This window comes from Oncorhynchus nerka, linkage group LG6 (genome assembly GCF_034236695.1).
Source record: "Oncorhynchus nerka isolate Pitt River linkage group LG6, Oner_Uvic_2.0, whole genome shotgun sequence".
Taxonomy (NCBI): Eukaryota; Metazoa; Chordata; class Actinopteri; order Salmoniformes; family Salmonidae; genus Oncorhynchus; species Oncorhynchus nerka.
Genome location: NC_088401.1, coordinates 1,912,555 through 1,925,054, shown reverse-complemented (window position 1 = coordinate 1,925,054; position 12,500 = coordinate 1,912,555). Strand labels below are relative to the sequence as shown.

Sequence of the window (12,500 nt, the reverse complement as noted above, 5' to 3'; positions counted from 1 at the left end):
GGCTGGTGTGGGCTAGCCTGTGTTTGGCTGGTGTGGGCTAGCCTGTGTTTGGCTGGTGTGGGCTAGCCCGTGTTTGGCTGGTGTGGGCTTGGTGTGGGCTTGGTGTGGGCTAAACCGTGTTTGGCTGGTGTGGGCTTGAGGTGGGCTTGGTGTGGGCTAGCCTGTTTTTGGCTGGTGTGGGCTAATCTGTGCCCACTTTTACCAGCGAATACCCACATGGATCCAATGGGGTGATATCACTTATCACAGGTGCTGGATTAGAAAACATAATGTAGAACTAAAAGGTAGTTTGCTGAACCAAAGAACCTTCAGGGTTGTTTTAGCCAGCTGGGGGTCTCCCAGCCCAGTCCCTTGGCCTCTGTTTCCATGGAACCAGTTGTTTTAGCCAGCTGGGGGTCTCCCAGCCCAGTCCCTTGGCCTCTGTTTCTATGGAACCAGTTGTTTTAGCCAGCTGGGGGGTCTCCCAGCCCGACTAGCATCACCACCCTGGATGGTTCCGACCTTGAATATGTGGACATCTATAAGTACCTAGGTGTCTGGCTAGACTGCAAACTCTCCTTCCAGACTCACATCAAACATCTCCAATCGAAAATCAAATCAAGAGTCGGCTTTCTATTCCGCAACAAAGCCTCCTTCACTCACGCCGCCAAGCTTACCCTAGTAAAACTGACTATCCTACCGATCCTCGATTTCGGCGATGTCATCTACAAAATGGCTTCCAACACTCTACTCAGCAAACTGGATGCAGTCTATCATAGTGCCATCCGTTTTGTCACCAAAGCACCTTATACCACCCACCACTGCGACTTGTATGCTCTAGTCGGCTGGCCCTCGCTACATATTCGTCGCCAGACCCACTGGCTCCAGGTCATCTACAAGTCCATGCTAGGTAAAGCTCCGCCTTATCTCAGTTCACTGGTCACGATGGCAACACCCATCCGTAGCACACGCTCCAGCAGGTGTATCTCACTGATCATCCCTAAAGCCAACACCTCATTCGGCCGCCTTTCGTTCCAGTACTCTGCTGCCTGTGACTGGAACGAACTGCAAAATCGCTGAAGTTGGAGACTTTTATCTCCCTCACCAACTTCAAACATCAGCTATCCGAGCAGCTAACCGATCGCTGCAGCTGTACATAGTCTATTGGTAAATAGCCCACCCATTTTCACCTACCTCATTCCCATACTGTTTTTATACTGTTTTTATTTATTTATTTATTTACTTTTCTGCTCTTTTGCACACCAATATCTCTACCTGTACATGACCATCTGATCATTTATCACCCCAGTGTTAATCTGCAAAATTGTATTATTCGCCTACCTCCTCATGCCTTTTGCACACATTGTATATAGACTGCCCATTTTTTTTTTCTACTGTGTTATTGACTTGTTAATTGTTTACTCCATGTGTAACTCTGTGTTGTCTGTTCACACTGCTATGCTTTATCTTGGCCAGGTCGCAGTTGCAAATGAGAACTTGTTCTCAACTAGCCTACCTGGTTAAATAAAGGTGAAATAAAAAAATAAAATAAAAAGTCCATTGGCCTCTGTTTCTATGGAACCAGTTGTTTTAGCCAGCTGGGGGGTCTCCCAGCCCAGTCCCTTGGCCTCTGTTTCCATGGAACCAGTTGTTTTAGCCAGCTGGGGGGTCTCCCAGCCCAGTCCCTTGGCCTCTGTTTCCATGGAACCAGTTGTTTTAGCCAGCTGGGGAGTCTCCCAGCCCAGTCCCTTGGCCTCTGTTTCCATGGAACCAGTTGTTTTAGCCAGCTGGGGGGTCTCCTAGCCCAGTCCATTGGCCTCTGTTTCTATGGAACCAGTTGTTTTAGCCAGCTGGGGGGTCTCCCAGCCCAGTCCATTGGCCTCTGTTTCTATGGAACCAGTTGTTTTAGCCAGCTGGGGGGTCTCCCAGCCCAGTCCCTTGGCCTCTGTTTCAGCCAGCTGGGGGGTCTCCCAGCCCAGTCCCTTGGCCTCTGTTTCCATGGAACCAGTTGTTTTAGCCAGCTGGGGAGTCTCCCAGCCCAGTCCCTTGGCCTCTGTTTCCATTGAACCAGTTGTTTTAGCCAGCTGGGGGGTCTCCTAGCCCAGTCCATTGGCCTCTGTTTCTATGGAACCAGTTGTTTTGGCCAGCTGTTTCCATGGAACCAGTTGTTTTAGCTCTCCAGCCCAGTCCCTTGGCCTCTGTTTCCATGGAACCAGTTGTTTTAGCCAGCTGGGGGGTCTCCCAGCCCAGTCCATTGGCCTCTGTTTCTATGGAACCAGTTGTTTTAGCCAGCTGGGGGTCTCCCAGGCCAGTCCCTTGGAGCACAACGTTCTGGGTCTTTGTGTATCAGGGTTTTTGTGTTAAAACATGACTTTGGGTTGGGGGGGGTAATAATATGTTGAGTATGTTCACATATTGAAGTACATCGGTATGTCAGCCTCCCAATACGACACATGAAATCTGCTGTTCCAGAGAGATCTATACATGACTGTACTGTCCCATTTGGATGTAGAACTATGACGTCCTCTGTCTGTCTGTAGTGTGGAGGCAACCCAGAGATCCTTCAGCTGCTGACTCCATTTACAGAGAGGGCGTACTCTAAAGCCCCTGGGAATGCTGATGTGGCCAATGAGATGGGTTACCTTCTGTCCCTACAGAAGAAGACTAAGGAGGCCACCAGGTGGTACTCTACTGCTCTCGACATTGACACCAGCAGTGTCCCAGCCCTGGCAGGTAGGTGGGTTAGTGTATACACATTCATACACACAGCTCTGCTGCCTTCCCAGTGTGTTGATGTGCATCTTCTTAGCTTTTTTAAAATGTGATAGCTCTGGTGATTAATAACATGACATGTCCAAAAGTATGTGGACACCTGCTCGTCGAACATCTCATTCCAAAATCATGGGCATTAATATGGAGTTGGTCCCCCCTTTGCTGCTGTAACAGCCTCCTCTCTTCTGGGAAGGCTTTAATATGGAGTTGGTCCCCCCTTTGCTGCTGTAACAGCCTCATCTCTTCTGGGAAGGCTTTAATATGGAGTTGGTCCCCCCTTTGCTGCTATAACAGCCTCCACTCTTCTGGGAAGGCTTTAATATGGAGTTGGTCCCCCCTTTGCTGCTATAACAGCCTCCACTATTCTGGGAAGGCTTTAATATGGAGTTGGACCCCCTTTGCTGCTATATCAGCCTCCACTCTTCTGGGAAGGCTTTAATATGGAGTTGGTCCCCCCTTTGCTGCTATATCAGCCTCCACTCTTCTGGGAAGGCTTTAATATGGAGTTGGTCCCCCCTTTGCTGCTGTAACAGCCTCCTCTCTTCTGGGAAGGCTTTAATATGGAGTTGGTCCCCCCTTTGCAGCTATAACAGCCTCCACTCTTCTGGGAAGGCTTTAATATGGAGTTGGTCCCCCCTTTGCTGCTATAACAGCCTCCACTCTTCTGGGAAGGCTTTCCACTAGATGTTGGAACATTGCTGCTATGACAGCCTCCACTCTTCTGGGAAGGCTTTAATATGGAGTTGGTCCCCCCTTTGCTGCTATAACAGCCTCCACTCTTCTGGGAAGGCTTTCCACTAGATGTTGGAACATTGCTGCTATGACAGCCTCCACTCTTCTGGGAAGGCTTTCCATTAGATGTTGGAACATTGCTGCTATAACAGCCTCCACTCTTCTGGGAAGGCTTTCCACTAGATGTTGGAACATTGCTGCTATAACAGCCTCCACTCTTCTGGGAAGGCTTTGCACTAGATGTTGGAACATTGCTGCTATGACAGCCTCCACGCTTCTGGGAAGGCTTTCCACTAGATGTTGGAACATTGCTGCTATAACAGCCTCCACTCTTCTGGGAAGGCTTTCCACTAGATGTTGGAACATTGCTGCTATGACAGCCTCCACTCTTCTGGGAAGGCTTTCCACTAGATGTTGGAACATTGCTGCTATGACATCCTCCACTTTTCTGGGAAGGCTTTCCACTAGATGTTGGAACATTGCTGCTATAACAGCCTCCACTCTTCTGGGAAGGCTTTCCACTAGATGTAGGAACATTGCTGCTATAACAGCCTCCACTCTTCTGGGAAGGCTTTCCACTAGATGTTGGAACATTGCTGCTATAACAGCCTCCACTCTTCTGGGAAGGCTTTCCACTAGATGTTGGAACATTGCTGCTATGACAGCCTCCACTCTTCTGGGAAGGCTTTCCACTAGATGTTGGAACATTGCTGCTATGACAGCCTCCACTTTTCTGGGAAGGCTTTCCACTAGATGTTGGAACATTGCTGCTATAACAGCCTCCACTCTTCTGGGAAGGCTTTCCACTAGATGTAGGAACATTGCTGCTATAACAGCCTCCACTCTTCTGGGAAGGCTTTCCACTAGATGTTGGAACATTGCTGCTATAACAGCCTCCACTCTTCTGGGAAGGCTTTCCACTAGATGTAGGAACATTGCTGCTATAACAGCCTCCACTCTTCTGGGAAGGCTTTCCACTAGATGTTGGAACATTGCTGCTATAACAGCCTCCACTCTTCTGGGAAGGCTTTCCACTAGATGTTGGAACATTACTGCTATAACAGCCTCCACTCTTCTGGGAAGGCTTTCCACTAGATGTTGGAACATTGCTGCTATGACAGCCTCCACTCTTCTGGGAAGGCTTTCCACTAGATGTTGGAACATTGCTGCTATAACAGCCTCCACTCTTCTGGGAAGGCTTTCCACTAGATGTTGGAACATTGCTGCTATAACAGCCTCCATTCTTCTGGGAAGGCTTTCCACTAGATGTAGGAACATTGCTGCTATAACAGCCTCCACTCTTCTGGGAAGGCTTTCCACTAGATGTTGGAACATTGCTGCTATAACAGCCTCCACTCTTCTGGGAATGCTTTCCACTAGATATTGGAACATTGCTGCTATAACAGCCTCCACTCTTCTGGGAAGGCTTTCCACTAGATGTTGGAACATTGCTGCTATGACAGCCTCCACTCTTCTGGGAAGGCTTTCCACTAGATGTTGGAACATTGCTGCTATGACAGCCTCCACTCTTCTGGGAAGGCTTTCCACTAGATGTTGGAACATTGCTGCTATGACAGCCTCCACTCTTCTGGGAAGGCTTTCCACTAGATGTTGGAACATTGCTGCTATAACAGCCTCCACTCTTCTGGGAAGGCTTTCCACTAGATGTTGGAACATTGCTGCTATAACAGCCTCCATTCTTCTGGGAAGGCTTTCCACTAGATGTAGGAACATTGCTGCTATAACAGCCTCCACTCTTCTGGGAAGGCTTTCCACTAGATGTTGGAACATTGCTGCTATAACAGCCTCCACTCTTCTGGGAAGGCTTTCCACTAGATATTGGAACATTGCTGCTATAACAGCCTCCACTCTTCTGGGAAGGCTTTGCACTAGATGTTGGAACATTGCTGCTATGACAGCCTCCACTCTTCTGGGAAGGCTTCCCACTAGATGTTGGAACATTGCTGCTATGACAGCCTCCACTCTTCTGGGAAGGCTTTCCACTAGATGTTGGAACATTGCTGCTATGACAACCTCCACTCTTCTGGGAAGGCTTTCCACTAGATGTTGGAACATTGCTGCTATGACAGCCTCCACTCTTCTGGGAAGGCTTTCCACTAGATGTTGGAACATTGCTGCTATGACAGCCTCCACTCTTCTGGGAAGGCTTTCCACTAGATGTTGGAACATTGCTGCTATGACAGCCTCCATTCTTCTGGGAAGGCTTTCCACTAGATGTTGGAACTAGAGGTCGGCCGATTATGATTTTTCAACGCCGATAACGATTAATCGGCCGATTTGTATTTTATTTTTATTTGTAATAATGACAATTACAACAATACTGAATGAACACTTTTATTTTACCTTCATATAATACATCAATAAAATCTATTTAGCCTCAAATTAATAATGGAACATGTTCAATTTGGTTTAAATAATGCAAAAACAAAGTGTTGGAGAAGAAAGTAAAAGTGCAATATGTGCCATGTAAGAAAGCTAACGTTTCAGTTCCTTGCTCAGAACAAGAGAACATATGAAAGTTGGTGGTTCCTTTTAACATGAGTCTTCAATATTCCCAGGTAATAAGTTTTAGGTTGTAGTTAAATATAGTATTTATAGGACTATTTCTCTCTATACCATTTGTATTTCATTAACCTTTGACTATTGGATGTTCTTATAGTCACTTTAGTATTGCCAGTGTAACAGTATAGCTTCCATCCCTCTCCTCGCCACTACCTGGGCTCGAACCAGGAACACATTGACAACAGCCACCCTCGAAGCAGCGTTACCCATGCAGGGCAAGGGGAACAACTACTCCAAGTCTCAGAGCGAGTGACGTTTGAAACGCTATTATCGCGCACCCCGCTAACTAGCTAGCCATTTCACATCGGTTACACCAGCCTCATCTCGGGAGTTGATAGGCTTCAAGTCATAAAACAACGCAATGCTTGAAGCAAAGAGATGCTGTCAAAACACACGAAAGTGCTGTTTGAATGAAAGCTTACGAGCCTTCTGCTGCCTACCACTGCTCAGTCAGACTGTTCTATCAAATCATAGACTTAGTTATAACATAATAACACACAGAAATACGAGCCTTTGGTCATTGATATGGTCGAATCCGGGAAACTATCATTTCAAAAACAAAAAATGTATTCTTTCAGTGAAATACGGAACCGTTCCGTATTTTATCTAACGGGTGGCATCCATAAGTCTAAATATTGCTGTTACATTGTACAACCTTCAATGTTATGTCATAATTATGTAAAATTCTGGCAAATTAATTACGGTCTTTGTTAGGAATAAATGGACTTCACACAGTTCGCAACGAGCCAGGCGGCCCAAACTGCTGCATGTACCCTGACTGCTTGCACGGAACGCAAGAGAAGTGACACAATTTCCCTAATTATAAGAAATTCATGTTAGCAGGCAATATTAACTAAATATGCAGGTTTAAAAAGATATACTTGTGTATTGATTTTAAAGAAAGGCATTGATAGTTATGGTTAGGTACATTGGTGCAACGACAGTGTTAAATCATCGCCCGTTTGGCGAAGTCGGCTGTGATTTGATGAGAAATTAACAGGCACCGCATCAATTATATGCAACGCAGGACACGCTAGATAAACTAGTAATATCAACCATGTGTAGTTAACTAGTGATTATGTTACGAATTGATTGTTTTTTATAAGATAAGTTTAATGCTAGCTAGCAACTTACCTTGGCTTCTTGCTGCCCTCACGTAACAGGTGGTCAGCCTGCCATGCAGGCTCCTTGTGGAGTGCAATGTAAGGCAGGTGGTTATTCCTCCTTCACCAAACTTTACAGTTGGCACTATGCATTGGGGCAGGTAGTGTTTTCCTGGCATCCACCAAACCCAGATTTGTCCGTCGGAATGCCAGATGGTAAAGCGTGATTTATCACTCCAGAGAACACATTTTCACTGCTCCAGAGTCCAATTGCGGCGAGCTTTACACCACTTAGGCTTGTTTTGCAGCTGCTCGGCCATGGAAACTCATTTCATGAAGCTCCCGACAAACAGTTATTGTGCTGACATTGTTTCCAGAGGCAGTTTGGAACTCGGTAGTGAGTGTTGCAACTGACGACATGATTTTTACACACTGCGCATTTCAGCACTCGGCGGTCCTGTTCTGTGAGCTTGTGTGGCCTACCACTTTGCCGATGAGCCGTTGTTGCTCCTAGACATTTCCACTTCACAATAACAGCACTTACAGTTGCCCGGGGCAGCTACAGCAGGGCAGAAATGTGACTAACTGACTTGTTGGAAAGGTGGCATCCTATGACGGTGCCGGAATGTCACTGAGCTCTTCATTCCGGTCCATTCTACTGCCAATGTTTGTCTATGGAGATTGCATGGCTGTGTGCTCGATTTTATACACCTCTCAGCAACAAGTGTGGCTGAAATAGCGGAATCCACTAATTTGAAGTGGTTTCCACAGACGTTTGTGTATATTTAGTGTATTTCCTATGCTTCTTAAGGCAATATCCTTGAACTTGCTGTATGTTGAGTGTTGTGGTGAGGCCACTGAGGTGTTTGTTTTTCTAGGACTGATCCGCTGCCAGCTGATGGACGGCCAGCTACAGGAAGCAGCCAATCAGCTGGAGTTCCTCAGAGAGATCCACCAGTCCATTGGCCAGTCAGCGGTATGACACGCAGCATTCTCCTGAGTGACCAATCACATTACACTGATCTATCACTGAGGTCACAAGGTCCCATAAATTGAACGAGGTTGGGGGGGGTGTTGAGATTTTGTTTGATTAGGAACGTGGTAAGAAAAGTATAGTAAAGGGAACTGTATCTTCCCCTGTCTGTACTGTAGGAGCTGGTCCTTCTGCAGGCTCTCCTGGTCCACAAGAGAGGGGCGGGGCTAGCGGTGATGTCACCCTTACTGAAGGAGGCCACCGACCTTCACTTCCTGGACCTGCGAGGGCGACCAATGGGACCAGACTACTTCCACAGGCTCCACCCCGACTTTATTTTCCAAGTGGTCAACCTCTACCTTTCCTTCTTCCAGGTAAACCCTTAGACCCCTCAAATTCAACTCTGGACCTGGTAGCCAATTCCACTGCTTTTTAAATTCTTCCCCTCTAATCAGGGACTGATTTAGACCTGGGACACCAGGTGGGTGATTCCTCTCTAATCAGGGACTGATTTAGACCAGGAACACCAGGTGGGTGATTCCTCTCTAATCAGGGACTGATTTAGATCTGGGACACCAGGTGGGTGAAAATAATTATCAGGTAGAACCGAAAATCAGCTGTAATTCGTAGGTAGACTAGCAGTTAAGAGCGTTGGGCCAGTTACCAAAAGGTTGCTGGTTCAAATCACTGGTTCAAAGCCCAAAGCTGAAACATCTGTGCCCTTGAGCAAGGATCAGTTGAATACCCCTGGTCTAGACAACATGGGTAATGAAGGATCAGTTTAATACCCCTGGTCTAGACAACATGGGTAATGAAGGATCAGTTTAATACCCCTGGTCTAGACAACATGGGTAATGAAGGATCAGTTTAATACCCCTGGTCTAGACAACATGGGTAATGAAGGATCAGCTTCCTGTAGATTACTGCAACTCGCTGTTGGCTGGGCTCCCTGCCTGTGCCATTAAACCCCTACAACTCATCCAGAACGCCGCAGCCCGTCTGGTGTTCAACCTTCCCAAGTTCTCTCACGTCACCCCGCTCCTCCTCCAGTTGAAGCTCGCATCCGCTACAAGACCATGGTGCTTGCCTACGGAGCTGTGAGGGGAACGGCACCTCAGTACCTCCAGGCTCTGATCAGGCCCTACACCCAAACAAGGGCACTGCGTTCATCCACCTCTGGCCTGCTCGCCTCCCTACCACTGAGGAAGTACAGTTCCCGCTCAGCCCAGTCAAAACTGTTCGCTGCTCTGGCCCCCCAATGGTGGAACAAACTCCCTCACGACGCCAGGACAGCGGAGTCAATCACCACCTTCCGGAGACACCTGAAACCCCACCTCTTTAAGGAATACCTAGGATAGGATAAAGTAATCCTTCTCACCCCCCTTAAAAGATTTAGATGCACTATTGTAAAGTGGCTGTTCCACTGGATGTCATAAGGTGAATGCACCAATTTGTAAGTCGCTCTGGATAAGAGCGTCTGCTAAATGACTTAAATGTAAATGTAGTTTAATACCCCTGGTCTAGACAACATGGATAATGTAGGATCAGTTTAATACCCCTGGTCTAGACAACATGGGCAATGAAGGATCAGTTTAATACCCCTGGTCTAGACAACATGGGTAATGAGGGATCAGTTTAATACCCCTGGTCTAGACAACACGGGTAATGTAGGATCAGTTTAATACTCCTGGTCTAGACAACATGGGTAATGAAGGATCAGTTAAATACCCCTTCCGGGTATATTACTCGCTAATGTCCAGTCCCCTGTTAACTTCTTATGGGCAGGTGGGACGGTAGCGTCAGCCGCTGTGTCAGATTTCAAAAAGGCTTTACGGCGAAAGCAAACCATGCGATTATCTAAGGACAGCGCCCCGCATACAAACACATGAAAATCATATTTCAACCAGGCAGGTGCACCACAAAAGTCAGAAATAACGATATAATTAATGCCTTACCTTAGAAGATGTTCTTCTGTTGGCACTCCAAAATGTCCCAGAAACATCACAAATGGTCCTTTTTGTTCGATAATGTCCTTCTTTATGTCCCAAAAATGTCAATTTATTTTGTGCTTTTGATTTCAGAAATACACCAGTTTCAACTCGCCCAATATGCCTACAAAGTGTCTAATAAGTTACCTGTAAACTTGGTCCAAAAATTTCAAACAACGTTCCTAATCCAACCGCAGGTACCCTAAAACGTAAATAATCAACACAATTTAAGACGGCGTAAACTGTTTCTAATACCGGATAAAAAATACTGTGAAGCGCGCTTCAGTTCACGCGCACCAAAAGAGTAGAGTCCACCTGGAGTGACACTTAAAATGAATAGGACTACTTCTTCATTTCTCAAAAGATAAACATCGAACAATTTCTAAAGGCTGTTGACATCTATTGGTTGCCATAGGAACTGCAACCAGCTTCCTCATAATAAGGGTATCCCATAGAAAACTATTGGGAAATCCTATGACCTCAATTTTTACCCCCCTGGATGATTGGTCCTCGGGATTTCACCTGCCATATCAGTTCTGTTATACTCACAGACATTATTTTATCAGTTTTAGAAACATTAGAGTGTTTTCTATCCAAATCTACCAATTATATGCATATCGTAGCTTCTGGGCCTGAGTAACATCCGGAGGTGAAAATACTGCCCCCTACCAAAGAGAGGTTAACAAAGACTACGAAATTAGGGCAGGAGTTTCTATCCAAAGAGATACCCGGGATTGTAACATACTCTGCTTCACGGAAACATGGCTAGCTGGGGACATGAGATTCTCTGATCCACCTCTACGGAGACGACACCATTCTGTATACATCTGGCCCTTGTTTGGACACTGTGTTAACTAACCTCCAAACGATCTCCAATGCCATACAACACTTCTTCCTTGGCCTCCAACTGCTTTTAAATGCTAGTAAAACTAAGTGCATGCTCTTCAACCGATTGCTGCCCGCACCCGCCCGCCTGACTAGCATCACTACTCTGGACAGTTCTGACTTAGAATATGTGGACAACTCCAAATACCTAGATGTCTGGCTAGACTGTAAACTCTCCTTCCAGACTCACATGAAACATCTCCAATCCAAAGGTAAATCTAGAATCGGCTTTCTATTTTGCAACAAAGCCTCCTTCACTCATGCTGCCAAACATACCCTCGTAAAACTGACTCTCCTATCGATCCTTGACTTTAATGATGTCATTTACAAAATAGCCTCCAACGCTCTTCTCAACAAATTGGTTAAATAAAGGTGAAATTAAAAATGGATTCATAAAAACATCTGCTAACCATGTGTATGTGACCAATAATGTGACCAATAACATCTGCTAACCATGTGTATGTGACCAATAACATCTGCTAACCATGTGTATGTGACCAATAGCATCTGCTAACCATGTGTATGTGACCAATAACATCTGCTAACCATGTTTATGTGACCAATAACATCTGCTAACCATGTGTATGTGACCAATAACATCTGCTAACCATGTGTATGTGACCAATAACATTGCTAACCATGTGTATGTGACCAATAACATCTGCTAACCATGTGTATGTGACCAATAACATCTGCTAACCATGTGTATGTGACCATTAACATCTGCTAACCATGTGTATGTGACCAATAACATCTGCTAACCATGTGTATGTGACCATTAACATCTGCTAACCATGTGTATGTGACCAATAACATCTGCTGACCATGTGTATGTGACCAATAACATCTGCTAACCATGTGACCAATAACACCTGCTAACCATGTTTATGTGACCAATCAAATTTGATTTAATTTATAGCATTTCCATGCAGGAGGGAAAGTTCTTTAGCAGTATTTCTAACGACCCATTCCTCCACTCCCCTCCCTCCCAGGAGAAGCCCCTGACGGCAGGTCAGCCCGTCCCCTTTGGCCTGAGTCACTCTGGAATGGTCCTGCAGCCTGTGGTCAAGATGGCCCCCGGACTGCTGCCTGGAGCCTACCACATGGCCCATGTCAAGTTCCTTTCAGGTAGGAGCCTATCAGGGTGTCTGCATTCTCCGTCCTCCCTCCTCCATGACCCAGAAACCGATCAGTGGTCGAGGAGTGTGTCATTTTGTTAGTAGTCAAACGGAAGATGGGCCTCCTCTCCTCGATAGCCTCATTTGGCGAGGAAGCACAAGTGAATTTGACCAGGAAGCCACACTCCCTTTGAATCAGCTGTTGTATAATTGGAGGAGAACACCAAGAATACATTCAAAAACAATATGCTACATATCGTTTTACCTGTAAAATGTCTTAACTAACTTCATTTGTTTTTATCACTATACATGCATTTTGAGATCCATCCCTGTAGACATAATGTATTTTGAGATCCATCCCTGTAGA

General features: G+C 46.0%; 1 protein-coding gene across 4 annotated transcripts in view; it reads left to right on the top strand.

Moving 5' to 3' along the window:
* Window positions 1–12,500, top strand: part of LOC115123702 (tetratricopeptide repeat protein 21B-like) — a 147,804-nt gene that overhangs the window by 14,601 nt on the left and 120,703 nt on the right. For all 4 annotated transcript variants that reach the window (XM_065019213.1, XM_065019211.1, XM_065019212.1 and 1 more), the window contains exons 9-12: window positions 2,520–2,712; window positions 8,048–8,145; window positions 8,322–8,516; window positions 12,008–12,143. In XM_065019213.1, coding sequence (XP_064875285.1) covers window positions 2,520–2,712; window positions 8,048–8,145; window positions 8,322–8,516; window positions 12,008–12,143 — 622 coding nt within the window. The remainder of the gene's footprint in view (window positions 1–2,519; window positions 2,713–8,047; window positions 8,146–8,321; window positions 8,517–12,007; window positions 12,144–12,500) is intronic.